At 40.5% G+C, this 22,522-nt stretch overlaps 1 protein-coding gene across 3 annotated transcripts in view; it reads left to right on the top strand.

Annotated features, from left to right (window-relative positions):
- Positions 1-22,522, top strand: part of Cdkal1 (CDK5 regulatory subunit associated protein 1 like 1) — a 633,981-nt gene that overhangs the window by 326,861 nt on the left and 284,598 nt on the right. For all 3 annotated transcript variants that reach the window (XM_057788043.1, XM_057788042.1, XM_057788044.1), the window contains exon 11: positions 8,100-8,245. In XM_057788043.1, the coding sequence (XP_057644026.1) occupies positions 8,100-8,245 (146 nt within the window). The remainder of the gene's footprint in view (positions 1-8,099; positions 8,246-22,522) is intronic.

Genomic DNA, 22,522 nt, shown 5'->3' with positions numbered 1-22,522 from the left:
CTTTCGTCAAGTCTTTTTTTCTCTAAATCTTGACAAGGCATATTTTGCCAGTTTTTGCTGGACACCCCTTAGCCTGGTCAAGCTGTCACACCCAGAAGGGTGACACACAGCATGTACAAGGAATGAACCACTAAATCAAAGTAGCTACCCAGCAAATTTACCCCTGCTCTTGCTATACAGTAATTCTTCCTGGATATTGTTCAAAGCCAAGTTGCTTCTGCCTTAGACTCGAGGTGGAAATGAAGTACACATCTACACCTGAAGTTTCTGTCCTTATTTCATGGCCAAGTCAGAGGTCACTGCTCCTGGAAGATTTGACCAGCAGGAACACAGCCACTGCCAGAGCCACATGGCTTCTGTTTGGAGATGTTGGACGGGGCTGAGTTGTGTGCTTTGAACGTTTCTGTAGAACACCTGACACAATCGTGCACCATTGTCAAGCTAGGCAGTTCCCTGTGCACTCATTTCTGAAATGCAGAGAAAGCCACTATCTGCTTTGCATGGCTAATGCTGGAACATAATCTGATGTTGAGTAAGTACTTGTTTAGCTATATCATTTCCATAGCAAGTAACTTATAGCCAAAGTGGGTAAATTATTAGACCAAAATATATGTTTTGCCTAAAATATGAAACAAATGCTTCTGAGGTAAGCCTCAAATTGGATAATCAAAGAAGAGATAAATGATGTAAATATTTTAAAACTAATCTTTAGCATCTGCCTTTCCATTAGATTCTTTAATTATTTATGTTATGTTTAATAGAAGCCAGTTGAGCTGCTCGGCTGAATGCTTAATTTAACTAGCTTGCCCTGACTCATTAAACCGGTCAGTTATTGATTTGCTTATGGTGTGTGTAGAGGCCTCCGTCTTTTCAAAAATTTAAAAATGGAAATTAAAAAGGATTATTCCCCTTAGAAGTATATCTGTTCATCATATGGAGTGTGCAGGTAAGAACACATTTTCATGTTAGGCTCTTTATTTTATTTTAAAGCGAATAAAGTGAAATTGACTGTTTTGGTTTTTGTTCAGCTCCATGCATTTTAAGATATACAAAGATTCTGCAACTGTGTCTACAGTCAGGATATTAGAACTTACTTCTGATTTCTGTCTTTACTATACTATTCTTATTCTTTGAGGCTTTTACATTCATACAATTGACTTTTGACCATGTTCACCCTCATTTCTCTTCCTACCTTTTTCTAGATCTACCACCCCATTTCCCTTCCACTATCCCACTTTTATTGCTTAAGAGAGCAGAAAAATAACTTGAACATATGGTAAACACTTAATCAGGTAAAAATAAGTGTGAATGTGTGTGTGTGTGAGTGTGTGTGTGTGTTTAGCTTTTAGCATTTTGACATTAGCATGGAAATGTGTGTTTTATCTTTGTAATGTAAAGTGTGGTATTGGCCTGACACTGAGATGCAGGAAGATGAAGATGTGCTGAAGTCCTTAAGCATTTCTCTGAAAGCTAATTAGGATGGACTCTCTTCCTCAACCTATTTTAGCTCAAATTCTGAAAATGTTAACTCTTTGTAGTTTAAAAGCCACCATTCTGTTACGATAAAGCTGTAGTTCAAATGTACATTAGAATCCGTTCACAATATCCAGTCCTTCTCATTTGGGACACCAGGACTAGGGATTTCCCCTGCACAAGCTCTCTCCTTCACTTTCTGATGCTGTTATGGTGATGGATTGCTCACTTGCTGAGAGGAAATGTGGGCGCTGCTGATTGACTCAGGGCTGCACTGATGGTATTAATGAAGCCATGGATGAAATATGTTCCTGATTGTCTTCTTGGAGGGCGTGCATGACTTTGCTAATGTTACACTGACGTCAGAATGGAATCGCCTAGCACTGGGGCACTGCTTTCTTGAATATTCTCCTGCAGTTGTTTCAGTGCTCCCTGGAAAGAATCATGTACACAGGTTGTATCACCCAATTTGTATGGTCAAATATATTGTAAGTGCAACATTCCCTTAAAACATTTTGATACTTGATTGAGATATAATTTAGAGAGCAGTGAAAAAGAGAAGTAAGATGGTGTGTATGGCCTTTGGGTATGAAGACATGTAATGTAATTGCAGGACAGGGAAATATGTGCCTGGAATACTGTATAATATCCTCTGATCAAGGAAGTATCACCATCAGCCACCTAAGAGAGCAAGAAAGCAAGGATGAGCCGGGTGGTGGTGGCGCACGCCTTTAATCCCAGCACTCGGGAGGCAGAGGCAGGCAGATCTCTGTGAGTTCGAGACCAGCCTGGTCTACAAGAGCTAGTTCCAGGACAGGCTCCAAAACCACAGAGAAACCCTGTCTCGAAAAAACCAACAACAACAACAAAAAAAAGCAAGGATGTAAATCGCTACATCAGAAATGGACTCTGGAAGAGTCTGTTAAATAACATATGCCAGAGAAGAAACAATCACAGACTATGTGATTCCATTTATATGGGTTGATTGGAGTCCTCACAGTCGTAGACCAAAAGGAGAAAGGTAGTTCCCAGAGCCCACATGGGAGGGAATGTGGCGTTGATCTTGAATGTGCACACTTTTAGTTTGGGAAGGTAAGACTTTGGAGACATGATATGTGACAGTTATATGACTTTGTGGCTATACTTAATGACATTTGGATTGTATGTGTAATGAAAGTGGCTAATATATGTATCGTCACAGTAAAACAGCAGGTTCATTTCTACTCTGCTTATAATAGTTAGGTCATGGAAACAGCCTAAATGTCAATCAGCTGATGAGCAGGTCATAAAAACATGATGACATACACAATGGAATTTTATTCAGCTTTAAAGAAAAATCAAATTATTAGAATTGAAAGGAATGGATGGAAGTCAGTGAGGTAACTCAGTGAGGTAATGCAGACTCAGAAAGATAAACGTCACTTTTTCTCAGACATATGTGACTTTTATACCCTTTTCTTTAGAAATGTATTCTATCTATCTGTCTGTCTGTCTATCTGTTGGGGGGAAGTTTTTCGAGACAGGGTTTCTCTGTGTAGCTTTGGAACCTGTCCACTCTGTAGACCAGGCTGGCCTTGAATTCACAGAGATCCACCTGCCTGTGCCTCCCAAGTGCTGGGATTAAACACACATGCCACCACTGTCTAGCTAAGATTTATTATATTTTTATGATGTATCTGTGTGGGTTATGTGCACAGGAGTGCAAGTACCCACGGCGGTCAGAATAGGTTGTTGCATCCCCTGGAACTGGAGTTACATCACTTAGGAACTGAACTTAGGCCCTGTAGTATAAAGAAGTATGTACTCTGAGCTACAAAGCTGTCTCTCCAGCTACATTCTCTTCACAGTGCTTTTGTTGAGTTGGTAGTATAGATATTCAAAACCAGGCTCACTATAATGACGTCCTGCAACAAAAATTACACATAATAGTTGTATTCAAATGTGTGTGCTCACTAGGTTGCCCTTCCAAATTGAGCCTTTTAGATTGTCTATTGCTTTTTCTTGATATTTTGAGTTCAGAAATAAACAATGAACATGGCTGTAATTTCCATTTTCTAAGAAGACAGCTCCATATAACAGCACAGTAGAAAACTACTGGCTTATTGATCTGGTCAGCCATTCTTCACTTTCTGCCTGTCAAATAGTTACCATCTATCGTGTGATCGGCCTTGGCATATAAACTCTTAAATTATAAATGACTTTATCTTGAAATAGTTTTGTTACATTGTTTGTTACCCAAGCTCTTCAAGAAACAAAACATTCATATACATGTCTCATATGTGTGTGTATAAATATGCCCCTCATGTGCCTGTCCTCTATGCAGACTCTCCCCAGCTACCCCATGGAACTACATCAGGACAAAATTCTCTCTTGGTCTTTGATGAATTTAAGCCTTATGTATTGGACTGAAAGCTCCTTTGGTGACCCTAGACTCTATGTGTAGGCTACAGACTGCTGTTGAAGCTCAGCACAATAGATGGCTTCAGAATCCTTCCATTGGGATATATTTTGTGATTCAAAATCTGAACTTCTAGAGACCTATAAAGATAGATCCACAGTGGGGCAACTTTTTCATACTTGAGTTTAGGTGTACATATTTGCATATACTTTCTCCTTGCTCTAAAAATTAAAGATGATGCCTGCTGATCTTCTTTTGCCAAACTGGTTCAACAATAATCAAAAGTCTCTTATCAAATGTATGTGTGTGTGTGTGTGTGTGTGTGTGTATAGTTTAATCTCGTTATTATGTATGTATTATGTAAGTATGCTTCAAAATATCACACTGTCCCATTAATATATACTGTTAACTATGTGTCCATAAAAATCAGATATTTACAAATGCAAAATGTGTGTATATATATATATAATTATATATGTTATATATTATCTCTTTGTGTACTGCTATGGTTAATTTACCTGTAATGTGGAATTTTTTACATTTATATTTTTTTAAAATTATTTTTATTCTTTTTTAATTAAAATTTCCACCTGTCCCCGTTCCCCATTTCCCTCCCCCTCCTCCCAAATATTGCCCCTCCCCCCACTCCCCTTTCCCTATCCTCACTCCTCTTCTCCTCCCCGCACTCCATTCCCCCTCCCTCTCGATACTGAAGAGCAGTACAAATTCCCTGCCCTGCAGGAAGACCAAGGTCCTCCCACTTCTATCTAGGTCCAGGAAGGTGATCATCCAAACAGGCTAAGCTCCCACAAAGCCAGTTCATGTATTAGGATTGAAACCTAGTGCCATTGTCCTTGGCTTCTCATCAGCCTTCATTGTCCACCATGCTCAGAGAGTCCAGTTTCAACCCATGCTTATTCAGTCCCAGTCCAGCTGGCCTTGGTGGGCTTCCAATAAATCAGTTCCAATGTCACAATGGGTGGGTGCACCCCTTGTGGTCCTGACTTCCTTGCTCATGTTCTCCCTCCTTCTGCTCCTCATTTGGACCTTAAGAGCTCAGACGTTGCTCCAAATTGAGTCTCTGTCTCTATCTCGATCCATCGCCAGATGCAGGTTCTAAGGTGATATGTAAGATATTCATCAGTATAGGATAGGATCATTTCAGGTTCCCTCTCCTCAGTTGCCCAAGGTACCAGCTGGGGACATCTCCCTGGACACCTGCAAGCCCCTCTAGAGTCAAGTCTCTTGCCAACCCTAAGATGGCTCCCTTAGTTAGGATATATACTTTGCTGCTCCCGTATCCATCCTTCCTATATCCTAACCATCCCAATCCCTCAAGCTCCTCCCATCCTCCCCTTCTCACGTTTCTCATCCCATTTCCCCTATATTTTTGTGTGGTGTGTATTTGTGTAGGTAGGTAGATCACAGGAGAACTTTTAGAAGTCCGTTGTCTCCTCCCATAATGTGAGTCTCAAAGAACTGAGCTCAGACCTGAGGTTGTCAGTCTTGGCAACAAGCACCTTTAGCAGTTGGAACATCTCAACAACCACTTGACTTTATCTTTCAATGCCTCAAGAATCGCTGGTGTCATGAGAACCCTTGGTGAGGCGTAGAGAACATTCTAAATTTGTGAAGTGTGCAGTATCAAGCAGAGGATGCCTACTAGCAGCAAAGCTTCTTTTGAGAACTGAAGAAGGAAAAGCCACCATGTTTCCACTGCTTCCTTCTGGTGACTGTTTTGATATGTACACGAGAATTCTGTTCTAGAACCAGGTCATGCCCAAAGCTGAGCCTTCTTCGCAGTCAGCATCCACCACACATGCTTTCAAGAAGTGAATTTCTTATGCCCAGTCCTGGTGATCACCATTTAAAGCCCCTCTCCAGCTCAGTACGCAGTGTCTCCTCTTCACTGCAAGTCTAGCAGCCAACTTACTGAAAAACTCTCCTCTGTATTGATGACTTTCCATTAACCTTATGATGCTTTCTTCCTGTGAACCTGCAATATCTTTTAAGGAAGTAGACTGTTGGTAATTCATGATTTATGTCACTGTTGGTAATTCATGATTTATGTCACTGTTTGAGCATATCTGAATTATTTTACTGTCCTTTAATAGTAGCCCACTGAATCTATGAAAGGGGTGTTCTCGGTATCTCCATTTTGCAGATGAGGAACTCCAGGCACAGAATCTGCAAAAGTAACTACGTTTTGCTACCGTCGTGCATGTTCAGATACCACCTCCCAGCTTGACAGATGTGTCCAAGCACATCTAAACCTTTGAGTCCTGCTCGTTGAGAAAACAGATCTTCTTACGGGTCTTTTCTCTCAAGCTTTTTGGTATAGAAAAACCAGAAAGGTAGTGTCTTAGTTAGGCTTTCTATTGCTGTAAAGAGAAACCATGACCATGTCGACCCTTATAAAGGAAAGCATTTAATTGGGGCTGCCTTACAGTTTCAGAGGTTTAGTCCATATCTTCATGGCAGGAAACATAGCACTATTCGTGCAGAACTGGTACTGGAGAAGGAGCAGAGAGTCCTACATCTTGATCTAAAGGTAATAGGGAGTGAACTGAACTAGGCATAGTTTGAGCATAGGAGACCTTAAAACCTACCCCCTCAGTAACACACTTCCTCCAACAATGCCACACCTACTCCAACAAGGCCATACCTTCTAATAGTGCCACTTCCTATGGGCCAAGCAGTAAACCTCGTGAGTCTATAAGGGCCATTCCTATTCAGACCATCACAGGTAGGATTTATAGCAGAGAGCCAAAATTTTCACTTCAGAGCAAGTAAATTGTGCTCCCTCAAATAGACTCCTGACCATGGAGCTGCGTTTTGTTATTTTGCTACTTCATTAGAAACTCAACTTCAGCTCTTCGTAGGCCATTCACAGCCAAGTGTGTATGCTTACTAATTCCTGAGAGAGGCCTCACAGATGAAGGGTAGTTATGAGTAACTAATAAGTCTCTGCTAAAAAGGTGGCTCATTGGAGTTTTCCTCTTTGCTTGTGCTTTGCCGAGAATGCTAATGTTCCAGCCAGAGGAAGGAAAGCAGGCAGCAAAGAAGAGGGCTGGCCTACATATGTGATGGCCTGAGAGTGTCTGAAGGGTGATGCTAGGCATTAGCTGGCTTTGTGACTCCATAAGGCCCTTTAAAACATTGCTCTAATAGAAACAAAGAGATGTGAGAGGCTGCTGTACTGGGTACTGCACTGTTCCGTACTGAGAGATCTAGATACCACTGTGCACTATTCCTTACTGAGAGATCTAGATACCACTGTGCACTATTCCGTACTGAGAGATCTAGATACCACTGTGCACTGTTCCGTACTGAGAGATCTAGATACCACTGTGCACTATTCCGTACTGAGAGATCTAGATACCACTGTGCACATTCTGGCTGTTAAAGAGCTGTATCTTTTGGTCATGTTTTTCATGACTTAGACTTTTCATTCTTTCTGGCACCACTTGGTGTTCTCAGAAGAGGTTGAAAACAGGCTTGCTTAATTTTTTTCCCTCAGATTTGCTCTCTTTGATCTTGTAGCTTGTATGATGGCCCTTCCTCATCTCTTCCTCCTCATCCTTCCTCTCCACTTGGTTCTAGTAGTCTTTCCAATGCTGCCTCGTACACTCACATATCCAGTAAAAAACAGGTTGTCTTTATTGTCAGGTCACATGTCTTTCCCACTGTCTGTGCTCAAAACATGTTCTCAGTAGCTAAATTGTAATTTAAGAATATAATAATTAAAAAAGGAAAGAAACGAGATAACTGTGGATCCTATCATCTTAACTATTTAAAATACATTTTGAGCTTCTTTAAGTATAAAATCTTCTCTATACAAATAGACAAAGTCATGAGGTCTCAGGCAGTTAACTAAATTTCTTCTTCTAATGTCCCCAGGGAGAAAAGGAAGCTGAGAATGAAGGAATGCAGGTTAATTCTAAAGCACTCATTTCTCTGGCTTTATCTGATTTCACATCTTTTTTTTTAATAATTGCAAAAAAAAAAAACCAGTGGACAAATTAGCAATTCTCCCGTGGAACCCTCCAAAAGCTATTCCAGAAATCCCGTGGCCCATGGAGCAGTGCCCACTGGTACTACCTCAGAGTCAGAATGATCAGCCCCTTCTCGCGTATTTGCTTGCCAGCACTTATATGTGGAGATCTGAAGGGAAGTGCTGCCTCAGATTCATTAAAATGATGAATGCTTTTCCTACCCTCTCTCTCAGGAAATGGCGAAAATCCTCAACCACCCCAGAGTCTACGCGTTTCTCCACATCCCAGTGCAGTCCGCCTCCGACAGCGTGCTCATGGCCATGAAGAGAGAGTACTGCGTGGCCGACTTCAAAAGAGTTGTGGATTTTCTCAAGGAGAAGTAAGCCTGTTAGCACTTTGGAAAATAACCGTTTCTTTCTTCCTTCCTGAGGTGTGTGGCAGCAGGGCACTTACGCAGTCTTGCAGTTAAGGTGCGCGGCAAAGGGCGAAAGTCCAGAAGCTCTCAGAGCCTCCAGTTTCCTTGGGGCCCTTGATGTGGTTTCTGCTCTCCCCTCCATGTGTGCACAAAGTGCTCTTTTGATTTGAGTAAGCTTTCCCACCCTCCCACAGCAGTTCGGATTATGATTGTTTTCATACCTGACCAGCTAGTTAAAAACTGCCCTCTCGTCACTAGCTCTTAAAGTCTCCTTTCATGTGGCCTTTTGAAGTTGTGAGCTGGCTCTGACATGGAGGAAGGGACCAAGTCTGTCTCTAGGAGTGGGTCGTTTTCCCCTGGCTGGCATTTTCACAGCGTCTGGGATGTCCTTGCTCCTACACGCTGATCCCTGCAGTTCACTTGAGTACTTACAGTTTGCTAGGAGGCTGGAGGATTCTATTTTCTTCTGTTCAAATTGCTGTTGACCAAAATTAAGGCATATTTACACAATCGCAGACATGAATGATAATTTCGTTTCCACAGAAAAACACTGCAGCCCATAATTCTGTTCTTCAAAAGCTCCCTTCCCAGCACGGAATGCATTCTATGATTAGACAAGACAGGAAATAGAGGTGCTGGCCACGGTCACCCGGACCCTCCTCAAATCTAGGACGCCATCATCACCTCTGAGATTGTATCATTTATCTTGGCACATTTGTGTGTGGTTTCTCTACTGTCCATAATTTATGCCTTACCCCCACTGTTGTTGTTTCCGACTTGTTGTTTGTAATTATGTGGTCTTGCACCATGTCCACGTCCTACACGGGCATGATTGCTTTACACAAATTGTAAGCAATTATTTTTTCCACCTTTAATTATTTGCTAATTTTTATGGCACACACTGTTACAGATCCTCTCTTATTTCCTCTTCTCGTCTTTCTTTAACATGTCTTTTCATTTCTTATCCACCTCTAGGCATGCCTTGATTATCCTAATCACCAAGAATAAAGACATTTAGGATGCATTCAAACAAATAGGGCTAATTGTTTAAATATTCAAGTCACGAATAGGAAGAAATAGGATTGTATAATTCTAGCATTAAATCTGTGCAGCCTTTAAAGTAACACAGAATCATTGCAAATCCCTGCCATCTCCTATACTTTTGGATCTTGAGTAGAACTGGTCCAAGCTACATAATGTGGATTTTTGTGCCAAATGTATGCCATATCCTGTCCTTGCATTTGTGGTCGCTTTTGTAAGTAAACTTGTCTTAGGTAATAAAGTCTTTCCAATTACTGTGACACTGGAGCGGGTTTTCCAGATAGCAAGTGAGTTGTTATTCCTGTGAACTTCTTACCTTTCGTGTATTAATGTAGCAGCAAAGAGTGTACACACTTCATACATTTTACACAATATTTTTGCCTTGTGCAGAACAGAACAGAATTCCTTCCAAGTACTCTTGAGTATCATGATTAGATGAGAATGAGGACTCACCAGCTCTGCTCTGTCTCCGTGTGTGTAAACCCTATTCAGTCATTTGGGGAATCTCTGTGCTGACTAAATATTCAATAGAGTCCCAGCACATTGCAGCCTTTTGTGTTGCTCTCAAGATCAGCATGTTGAATGTGTTGCATCTTGAACATTTCCACCAACCTCCATGTTATAGGTCAAATGTGAGTCACATTAAGATGTCAGAAAGTTAGCCCTTGCCATTTTTCATAGACTTAATTAATTCTGAGTCTTTTTCCTTGTAGTCTCACTTATCTGTGGCATTTTTGTAGTTTCCCAAGGTGTATTTCAAGATCTTTGAACCATGGACTCTAACAGGGTCCTTTAGTGTTTTCAGCATCACAGACCCCAGAGTTCCCTGGAAATCTGGAGAATATACTCCATCCCACACATGTGCATCCATGTGTTGTGGATGGCTACAAGTGTGGAATATACAGTATGATAGTAATCATTCTACATTAGGAGATTTTAAAATTGACTAAGCATTATCCTCATTCAGCATGGGCAGAAGTAGTCCTGCTATAGTGAAGTTCCCAGTTAGGTGATAAGTGAAATACAGTTGGAAGCTGTATGACAAAGTCAGTAAGATAAGTGGGAAAATCTCAAATACCCTATAAAGTCATTGTCACTGTGAATATAAGCAATCTTTGCATGGTTTTAGAAAGTTCATCAGAACCATAAAATTAGGGAGAAGAAGCCCATCTCTCCTCATAAAGGCAATGCAGAACAGCTCTATTCTCTGACAGAAAGATAGCTTGTCCAGCCTGTTGAGAAACCTCATTCATCCAGTGATTAATTCTCAGTTATTATGGACAGTTGGAAATAGATGGAATATTGACAATGGTTTTTGTTGCTCACTATGTAATTCCTTATCCCATTAAAAACTAGCATGGCTTTATGCAAGATAGATTTGTTAGCCCAACAGTAGTGGTGCATGCCTTTAATCCCAGCACTTGGGAGGCAGATTCAGGTGAATCTCTGTGAGTTCGAGGGAATATATATATATATATATATATATATATATATATATATATTTTTTTTTTTCCCATAAAATCTGTGGAGCCTTTTGTAATGAGTCTGTAACAAATAGGAATTACTTATTCCTTCCTTCCACATTGTGAGGCTCATAGATTTTATGCTGTGAATGAGGGATGAAACATTTCCCAATCTGTCTCCTCAAACAACTAACCTTTACCTCAACCTACAGCATTAGTCTGCAGCCCACACACAGGTTTAGGGAGTTTACCTGAAGCTGCAGGCTTTTAAGCTACAAATTCAAAGGTCTTTGCCGAGCTCTGTTTCTCACACAGTGGAGTGGAGGTGAACTCTTCTTAATTAATTTTCTTTCACAGTTGAAAGTGGTCCATGTTTTAGCTGGGAGCAATCTGAGTTTACCTGTGAGCCAGCTCGTAGCTGATTCATTATTCTCTTCAGTTGTTTGAAAGTTGGCAGCTATTATCATAACAGCAGCTGGATTGAAGATAACCTGGTAGGGTTGGCACATGTTGAGGCATATGGGAATTTATTAAATCATGCAGCTTTTGCAAAAAAAAAAATAAGAGTGTCTAAATTACTTGATATGCTCATTTAAAACAGCTGGCCACAAGCAGAGAGTCATATGACTTGAAGTCTACTCAGATTCATTAGCCCAGCAGATGCTTTTATTTAAATGGATTGATGGTTTCTTGAGATGCATGGTGGGCTTTGTAGGAACCGGGAAGAGCACTGCTGAACAAAGTAATACACGTAGTTCTGGTTTTTTAGTCTGTTTTTATATTCTTATAAGTATATCATCCATTTTACTTCTTAATGTATTCCTGATATTTTAAAAATAAAAATTCAATCATTCCCCTCTTTTCTGTGCATTTTTTGAGTAATTCCTCCCATTTTGAGGGATTTTTTTTTTTTCTGTTATGTTATGTACTGTTCTTAGGATTCCCTGACTTTGGGGTTTGTTAGGAAAAGTGTTAGCTGGATTCTTCCTCATTCCCAGCCTCTCTGGGAAAGCATCATAGTAATCTATCCACATGCTGGAATTTTTTTCTTTCTTATCCTTAGTCCGAGTTATCATTTGTCCATTACCAGAACACACTGGGAAAAGATGAAGTATGTCAAAATTGTGTTTTCTTCCACCTTGTCCATCTAGTTTTATTTCTAGTGGTTTAAAAATGTAAGTGGTGGTTTGATATGGTAACTCATGCCTGTAACCCCATTATTTGGAAGGGTGAGGTAGGAGGATCACCATAATTTCAAGGCCAACCTGACTGTGAAATGAGACTCTATCTCAAAAACAGGAGGAATAAAATAACCAGAAAGAGAAAAATGACATATATGTAGTCATGTGTGTCAGAGTAAAGTAATCAGAATAAAGAAAAATAAAAGCTCCCACTTCACAAGGATTAGATAGTTATAGTTTCCTACAGCTGCATTTCCAGATGTGTTGGTGTTCACTGAAGAAGCTCCTCTGAAATAACGTCCTCAGAAGTGTTCTCTGGCTTTCCTGGGTTATGTTCTTTCTGATGTCTCTAACTAGGTTGTTGTTTCTATGTCCCTGATGTCTTGTCCACTAGTTTATCTCTGTAATTTTTGCTTTACAAAGTGGTGTTCTCCTCACTTCTTTCTGTTGCTATTTTCAGAACTTTTAACAGAGGAAATATATTTCATTTGAACAAGTGCGAATCCTAGGACCCATTGGAAGTAGAGAACCAATTCTTGAAAATCATCCTTTGACTTCCACATGTGAACTTACATACATAGAATTCACACACACGGAAGGAAGGAAGAAAGGAAGGAAGGAAGGAAGGAAGGAAGGAAGGAAGGAAGGAAGGAAGAAAAATAAATTAAGATGTGATATAAGGTAATAGACTTAGCCGAAGGGTTTGGGAATGTGAGTTGTGTTCTGGCTAACTTGTCAGCTTTATTGCTTTAAGAGTCACTTTCAAACATAATGAAGCACAAGTCTCAGTATATGTGAGGTATATGTATATTAATTATATATAATTGTTATTACATGGGTATATGTAACTAATTATACCCTTGTAATAACAATTATATATAATGTTATATATAATTAGTTACATATACCCATGTAATAACAATTATATATAATGATATAATGAACTGAGTGGGGGGTGACCTACCCTTAGAATGAGCAACACCATGTCACCTAATTAAAGGCAACAAGGAGTAAGGTGCTGAACACCTGCTCCATCGCACTCTACCTCTTAACTGCAGACAGACCAGCTTCTTCACAATGCCTTCACCTGCTGTGATGAATGATAGTCTCAAACTATGAGACCTCATACACCCAGCTTCCCAGCTGTTGTGTCTTGTGAGATGTTTGGCTGTAATAATTACAAAAGTAACAGACATAGGTAGAAATGGTGAGTTGAATGTTGTGATAGTATTGTCAACTTGATGTCATCTACAGATTGGCCTCTGTGCATTTTGGTTGCTTTAATAGACATGGGAAGACCCACACATTATGGGTAGGGCCATTCCTGGCTGTGACCGAGACTCTAGAGAAAGCGGCTCAGTAGCAACATGTATTCATGCCGTCTTCTGACTCCATGTGTAATGTGACCAACATAGACTCTTACCTGTGAGTCAGAATAAACCCTTTCTCCTATAAGTTGATTTTGTCAACATATTTTATCATAGCAAAAAAAAATACTGAAATAGAAATTGATACCAAGAATTGGTTCTGGAGCCCCTGCCTTGCTTAACTTGACTGTGGTTATTAGGCTGCTGGAACTATTTTGTGGGTCAAAGGTAGAAGAGTTTTTACGTTTGGCTTAAAAGCCTTTGAATGTTGAAAGAAGAGCTTAAAGGGCCCTTCTGGTAGGAACTTGGAAGACGATACTGAGAAAACATGGATAGTGGGGCCTAGTTCATGAAGTTTCATAGGGGAACAAGGACTCTACCTGGAGCTGGACTAGGTTCCTATCATGTGGTTTTTTGGTAGAAATCAAACTTCCTTCTGCCGGTGTCCTGATCCCCTGAGTGAAGGTGAGCATGGTGTACTGTTGGCTTTCTGGGGGAGTTGAAATCAGGAGAGAGTTCAAGCTGAGGCTGAGAACTGCAAAGCTGTGTGGGGCAAAGTCCCACAGTTCTGTCTTGTAATGATCTAGATTCATTTAAAGGAAGAAAGCACAGGAAAAAGGGTTCCCTGCTTCTGAAAAGCAAGGCACAGGCAGATGTTTCCTTGGGTAAGTGCATAGAAGCTGATACTGCTGTGGACCAAAGGGGACAGGCTCCATCCTGAGCTGGGTTCAGAGTGTGGCAGTGCCTGCCGCAGTCTGTAGGAACTGTGGGTCAGAAGCGGGTGAGACATGTAGGTCTGGAAGTAAGCATGTGAAGAGCAGATGCAGTGTGTGTGTGAGGGCGTGGGAGAACAAATGCATGCGCACCAGGAATGGAAGTCACAGAACACACATTTAAATGAGGGAAGAAAAATGGCCTGTGGTACACCAAAATGAGGGGAATGGAGAAGCAGAATCTTTTAGTCAGCTTTCTCTAGAGGAATGGATCTTATAGAATGAGCATATATGGGATTTATTAAATTAGTTTACAGGCTGCCATCTGGTTAATCCCAGCAATGGCTCTCTACTGATGGAAAGGCCAAAAATCTGATGGATGTTCAATTCATGAGGCTGGATGTCCTATCTGGTCCTCAAGTATGTTGGAATCCCACAGAAGCAGACTCTAATGCCAGCAGGACAGGTGAACTTGTCAGGGAGAGTGAGGTTGAGCAGGCAAAAAAGCAAAAGCTCTTTTTACTCCCCGGTTCCTTTTATGGGGGCTTCCACCAGAAGTTGTGGCTCAGAATCAGGGTGTGTCTTCCCACCTCAAATGGTTCAATCAAGAATAAGTCCTCACAGGCATGCCCTGCTGCCTGGGTTTTAGGTGATTCCAGATGTGATCAAATTGAAAACCAAGATTAGCCATCACAGAGACCCAGGAAGAATTAACCCCACAAAAATCAAGGGTCATTGCAGTTTATAGAAAGGTGGGTGATGAGGGCTAAATGTCAGCCAGAGTGGCTGCCTGTGAACAAGCTGGTTGCTCTATGGCATAAGAAAGAAACTGCTGCATTCCTTTCTTTTCCTAATAGGGTAGCTCTTAACACTGTTGCCACATGCAGTTATCTAAAAGGAGAAATCTTGATATTTGTATGTTAATAGCTTTATCCCATGTCCTAGCAAGGTGCTCAGTACATGTTCAGAGAGCGCCCTGCACATGCTTTTGTGCACACACCAGCTATGTACAGCAATCAGGGCTTTCCAGTCAGGAGGAGGGAATGACAGGTGTTGGTGAATGAGTGCCACTCACCTTGGAGCCCTTAAGAAGGAGACTTTGGGTGCTATCCTGAGTCTGCTCTTCTTAAAGCTTTCTTTAAGTATGAGAAATTTTACTGAACTTTTCATGTAAACTGGCAGATTCCTCTTCAGATCATGTGATACTCAGCCATCTTAGAGATGCTGTGTACTTGGAATGCCTGCTAGCTAATTGCTGATGGTGATGGCTAGGAAGCACTCACTGACCTGAATATCTATGCATCCGTTCACTGTGATGCCACAGTGGCACATACTAGGAAGAGATTGCTGTCCGCATTTTACAGGGTAGGGCATGAAGGGACAGGGAGGTTAAGTGGCCCATCACAGAACTAGTAACTGAGCTCAGATGAGGAGAAATTAGGAATGGCAGTTTAGCAACCAAAAATAGGCTATGCAATTAAACGGAGTGTTTAAAATGACACAAACCTTCTCCTAGAGATACATAACTTTCTTGTAGTCACGATCTCCTTTATATTGTCACTAGTAGTCCAGGCTGAGGGCCATTGACTTAGAAGATAATGACCTGTGTAAGGATGTTACCATGAGAAGCTATGAGGTCTTTGTCAACACCAATGTGTTCAATGGATAAAGCTCTAAGTTTCCTAATAAAGTATGCTTGTGAGCGTCTTCAAATAAGACTCTGTACCAATTGTCACATCGTGTGTGTGTGTGGTGTGTATGTGTGTCTTAGTATGAATATGTACATGACTGCAGGTGCTGGAAGACAGGTGCTGGATCCCCTGGAGCGAGAGTTAAAGGCAGTCATGAGCCACTTGCTGTGGGTCCTGGGAACTGCACTCTGATCGGGAGGAGGGGTATGTGATCTTAACAACTGAGCCATCTCTCCAGTTCAAGTTTATCATAACTTGTAGCAACGTTTTCTTTCATGACCTATGTGCCTATGTGACAGTTTTAAGTTAACTCCATTTTTCCTCCTGTGTACTTCTTGTTCCTAGAACAGAGTACATGGGGGTGAGGGAAAGCCATTTCCAAAAAGCTAAGCAGGATATGGTAGTACACATCTCTTTCCCAAGGACTAGGGAGGTTGAGGGGGAAAAAAAAGCATATGTTTTGTGTTAGTTTTGTATCAGATGCATGTTAGGAGTGAAACATCAAAATGTGAGTAACTGTATTCTAAGAGCTGATGCTTGTTCATCGTAGTTAATATCCAAGTGCCTGGAGCCACAACATTAGGTTCACTATACTGAAATCTGTTCATTCAATAAAGGAGATATAAACAAATGTTTGGATGTTTTTTGTTTTTGTTTTGTTTTCTGTTCAGAAAAATAATACTAATTTACAGATCTTACGTTTAAAAAAACAAAACCTTTTTTTAGATAAAAGTATAATTTGTTTGATCTTGTTTATGATGTTCTTAATCCTGCCAGAATAGGGAAAGGCTTTACCTAGATCACACTGGCGCGTGCGTGCCCATTTTTATGCTTGTTAAAGGTCCACTCTGACTTGTTTTCAAGTGTGAGAAATAAAAGCAGTAGAATAAAGAAGGTGGAGGCTGATCTTAGAGTGTCGATGAAGATCAGAGCTTGGCAGAGGGAGCGTGTAGCGCCCCAGGGTTACAGGGTAGACCTTAAGTCCCATGGCCCCGGGTAGCTTTGATGTTCTGCTGTCATTAGCAGGACTTTCTGTCTCAAGGCTCATAGTAACTAATTCAAAGCTAACCCGCAAGTCTGTATTCCAAACAGCAAGAGAGAGAAAGCATGCAAAGGAAACTATGTGGGGCGCTGTATTAATGTGTGAGTTTGGGGATGTCTTATTTGAATAGAGCATGGCTATGCCTAAGCACAAAGGAAGTTAGGAAACACAGCATTTATTCTAGACATTTATTTTTAGATTAAATGAATAAGTTATGAAGGGGCCACCAAGAATCTGTCAGGTTATATAGTTTTTAGCATTCACACTTCCTGGTTTTAATAGCTGCCCCTTAAAAGAATTGAATTTATAATCATTTTTCTTGGATCTCATGCCTGGTTTTACACATGATATCAATAATATATTGTTGGCGATAGTTTTTCCTTTCTTCCAAAACCAGCTGTAATGGCACAGGCTTGTGATCCCAGCAGTCGGTGGCTCTCTCTCTCCCTTTCTCCCTCCCTTCCTCCCTCCCTCCCCCCCCTCACTCACACACATACACACACACACAGACTCACACACACAAAGATTCTTTCATGAAGACCTAGGGAATCTTCTGTGTGGGTATGTTTGGGTATGTGATGACAAGGTAGTCTTCTCTCTTGTGAGAAACTGCAGTGATGTTGAATACTTTGGGTTTTATTAACTCTATTCGAGCAGAATAACCTTTACAGATTTGAAATTGAACAGTTACTTTTTATTTATTGTTGCCCTGTTTTTCTTTGTGAAGGCAGTGAGTTACTCTGGTTCTCCTTCTACAGTCATTTCAAGGTTTACATGGAGTAAGTTTCTTGACTTAGTGGACAGGGGAGCCTGTGCCTGGTGGACCTTCTGTGACATTTGCAGCATCTTCTATCATATTCATTTGTTACACAGTTTTTCTTTCCTTTTTTGTTTCTAATTACTTGGTTTTGTTGCCATGGCTATTAAATTCTTGCTTTTCTTCTAGAGTCTCTGTCTTAGTTCTGTGACAATTCATTTCTACAGGAACCCATTTCTTACTGCACTGCAAGCATCCTATATGTTATTACGTATTATGTAATTTAGATTTGGGTCATATAATCTTCCTACTATTGTGTCAGGTGTTGGGTATAGAATTAGAGGCCCTACCGGACTTTGATTTTGCATAAAAAATAGATTGGAGGCCCTCTAGGGGCTTAGATCCATGAAATGCAAATCATATTTATGTTAAAAGCTGTAGGCAGCCCCTCAGTGTCACAGAGGCCCATAGGCTCTGCTGGCGTGGGTGACTGAATACAGCCTCTTGTCTGCCCGGCACCATAGTGATGGAAAGCATCATCTCTACAGTGGCAGACAGCATATGACCTCCTGATTCTAGTTCCTCCCATAGAATGTTTGCCAACAGGCCATCAGGAGATGCTAAATCATCAGTAGGAGCTTTTAATTTACTTATTTTGTCTGGCCCTCTGAAGAGAATCCTAAAAGTTGCTCCTAGTTTAATTTTTAAACTGGTTCCTTGTAGTCAACAATGTTTCTCTCTTGGACTGCCTTCTTTACCAATTAGTACTTTATGTCCAGAGGGGGATACTAACACCAACTTCCTAAATTTTTATTGGTTTGTGTTTTTATGAGTCAGGTTCCAATATACCCTAAGATAGCCTTGAACTCGTGAACCTCCTATCTCCATCTCAAAACCTTTGAGATTTCAGCCCTCATTACCATACCAGGCAAATAAATAATCCTATTTATTAAAAAGTTGTGGTAGTAGAAACATTTCTTTCCTCTTATTCTTTCGCTTTCCTCCAGAACAATGATTCTCAACCTATGGATCTTGACCCTTGGGAAAACATGCATATCTAATTTTCTTAGAAACTGAGACACAACTCAGTACCAAAATTACAGTAGCAACAAAACTAATTTTATGGTGCCGGTCACCACAGCATGAAGGATGCATCATTAGAAAGGTGGAGGACCACTGCTCTAGAAAAGAAAAGCAAAGAAAAAATGTAAAGAAAAAATGCTAAGGGATGAACGGTTTTCGCTGTGCAATTAGCATGATTATGAGCATGTAAAATTAGAAGGTATCCCCATTCATGCCCAGCTGAAGGCCAGAAATTTAATTCATATTTGCTTGTGTTCTCGTATTCTCTCATGCTCTCTCTAACTCTTCTCATTCTGTTTTCTAATTTTTTCCTTCCTTCCCTTTGACTTGATTTTCTCTTTTCTTCTCTCTATGTATGTATGCACACCCATGTGAATGAGTGGGTGCATGTTCACATGTGTGGCGGCGAAAATGAATGCAGACAGATTATATAGATATATACAGCTTTAATAAGGAAATAGACTTACAGGACCACAGGTTCCCGCGGAGAACAGGAAAAGCGGAGCAAAAGAAAAAAAGGGCTGCTGGGCTCACGCCCGGCAGATTTATCCGTAAACATTAGCCCGAGGCGAACACGCCCCCAATGGGTGGGGCTATGTCCCTACATCTCCCCCTTTTGTCTAAATAAGATAGAACTAAACCAAATACAACTATATACAATAATAACAAATAATAAATATAACAAACAATATTGAGAACAAAACTTTTGTTAAACATTTTATCTCAAGGAGTCTAAATAACATAGAGAGTAACTACAATTATATAATCTTTAACTCCGTCAAAGATCTGAGAAGGGAATAAATATTACTTAACAATTGAGAGATATCCAAAATGTGCAACAATTGACAGAGACAACTGACTACCTGGGCAATCACCCAAAGTCTCGTTTGCAATGTTGAGTCAACCAACTTTGGCTAAGGCCTAACATAACTGGCATACCATTCTTAGAACTATCCTACCCTGTCTTGGCAGGATAAGACAATCCTGTTTTATCCACTTAGGGATAGTCTGTATCTTTGTCAGAAGTTGAGGTATGGGCTTTTTTTAACCCAAAGGCCAGTTCTGCCAAGAAGACAAGCTCCCAGTGGAGTGTCTTTGGTGCTCAACGTTCTCTCGGGAGTAGAGTGGTGTTGCCAGGAGTAATTGTGTCTCGTTGGCACAGAAATTTTAGGTTAGATTAAAGGCCATTTTTTACAGCTCTTGAAGAGGCTGAAGATTATACTATCTATACTAAATATAATCTCTATGTAACTAAAAGACCTGATAAACTTAAAAATAAATATGACAAACATATAATTCTCAATACCTATCTAACTTGAAGACTAAAAGAATAAACAACTGTGCAATATATGAAGACAATGATCTTCAACTGTAAACAATGTCATAGTATCAGAGGTAGAAATGTACAATGTAATATGGTAGATTTATCAATACAATATAGACAAAGTTATAAGCATACTCATACAAAAATAGAGGTAGGAACACTCACATTCAATATTCAATATATCAATATACAAGAAACAGTACCAATACAATTTTCTATAAACAGTAATTCACAAATACCAATCATCCCAAAAAACCAGTTACCCTATCCATAAACATTAGCCCGAGGCGAACACGCCTCCAATGGGTGGGGCTATGTCCCTACACACATGCACACATACCTGTGAAAACCTGAAGCAACCTCTGGTGTCCTATTGTCTGAGTTTTCTGTCCTGCCCAGTTCTCGCAGTCATTAAGTCCCAAAGAAATCAAACAGAGGAGTACATTGACTATAAACTGATTGGCCCATTTGCTCAGACTTCTTATTAACTCTTATAACTTATATTAGCCCATTATTCTTGTCTAAGTTAGCCACATGGCTCAGTACCTTTTTCAGTGAGGCAGTCACATATTGCTTGCTCTGTGACTGGGCCAAGACTACAGAAAGCAGAATCTTCTTCCAGAATTCTCCTGTTTTCATTGACCCGCCTCTACTTCCTGTCTGGTTGTCCTATCTATACTTTCTGCCTGGCTACTGGCCAATCAGCATTTGTTTAAAGTATAATTGACAGAATAAAGACCATTATCCCACAAAATTTCCCCATTGTTGTAGGGAGAGGCCCGCTTGTTTGTCCTGGTCGCCCAGCTAGCTTACACCTGAAATAACCACACAAAAACTGTATTAATTAAAAATACTACTTGGCTGTTCATTCTAGTTTCTTATTGGCTAATTCTTACATCTTAATTTAACCCATTTCTATTAATCTGTATATCGCCATATGGCAGTGGCTTACTGGGTAAAATTCCTAGCATCCATCTCCAGCTGCTCCATGAATTCTCTCCAACTCTGCTTTCTTCCTCCCAGCATTCAGTTCTGTTTTCCCTGCCTACCTAAGTTCTGCCCTATCAAAAGGCCAAGGCAGTTTCTTTATTCATTAACCAATATAAGCAACACACAAACAGAAGGAACTCCTACACCATCCATACATGAACCTATATGGTTCCCCCACCACCACCAAATAAATAAATGTAATGAAAAAAAATTAAACTAAATTAGGTAACTATGAATCTACAAATCTATGTATATATCAATGAATGTGTATATATGTAGGTTCATTAATACATACATAAATTCATAGATACATAGTTACATAAATAGATCAATGCATGCATGTATACGTACACATAGATGAAGAAAATCATAACGAAAGCAGCTCCTTTTCTCATCTTCTCTTACATGTTTCTTATAAAATGTTTTCTTTAGTTGGAAGCATCATTTATTGGACATAACTCACCCAAAATACGATATAACCGTTACTGCATATTAGTTAATGTACGTGTCTCTAAGAGTGCTGCTATCAGTTGGAGTTTTCAGTGGTAAAATCATATTGCTTTTTCAGGATCAGAGATTTCATCACTGTTTCTAGACCCTGCCCTTCATGTTCAGCTGAATTAATGTTAATTCACGAATCTCGCATTCTCTGGTTTTCACAGTCTCTCTGTGCATCCCCTTCTTCTCCTCTACCACTGGGATGACAGCCAGCATCCTGAGTTGGCCCCAGTAGTACCAGCTTCCACACATTTCAGTATTCTCTCCCCTTGTACTCTTCTGCTTTCCTGCATCTCCCTACCATTGTGGGCGCTGGTGGTAACTTTTCAAATGAACTCATTCCTCTTGAAGTCTTGATGAAAATGCCTGGAAACTCATCCTTCTTAATTATAGTAGGTATTTGGGTAGGGTCTTCAAGTCCTAAAGTACGAGTGAAAAATAACAGAATAGTAGGCTAGGAATCTGGAAAGCCAGTGTGCATGTGCCTGTAACATGGATATGGTTGTGTATGTCTTCCAGAAGTTCCTGTGTGGGAACCTTGTTTGTAGTGTGAATGTGTCAAGGTGGCTGAACCCTTCGAGGTGGCACCTTTCAGGAAGCAGTAAAGTCATCACCTTCAGAGGAGATTGGAGAGTTTTCCCAGGGCCGGGCTAGTATCACCAAGAGTGACTGCTTCAGAAAGAGGGAACTTACTGCCTGTCTCTCCCCTTCTTCATCATGTTGTGATGTAGCCAGAGGTCCGTTTCTGGGATGCCAGTGTCGTGTTGTTTGTACTTTCCAGCCACCAAAGCCATGAGCCAAATAAACCTCAATTTAATACTTCAACTTCTAGTATTTTGTTATAGCAAAGGAAAAGGGACTCATATAAAAGGGAACATATGTTCAGACTTTCTGCACCTGTGGTCCCTGAGCCGTACATGTTCTTGTTATGGACTCAGGAAGTTGTAGCAAAGCTGTTAGGCTGTGGGATGGTGGTGACCCAGCGAGCTTTGCCTTCTCCCTGGCAGCAGTCAGGGAACTCTAATCTTCAGATTGTGTCCACCATTATTTGACCCTCCTGTTAATATAGAAATAAAAATAAACAATGTTCT

Source organism: Chionomys nivalis, chromosome 13 (assembly GCF_950005125.1).
Source record: "Chionomys nivalis chromosome 13, mChiNiv1.1, whole genome shotgun sequence".
In the NCBI taxonomy this organism is placed as follows: Eukaryota; Metazoa; Chordata; class Mammalia; order Rodentia; family Cricetidae; genus Chionomys; species Chionomys nivalis.
Note: the sequence above shows the minus strand (reverse complement) of the source record. Positions and strands in the feature narration are given on the sequence as shown.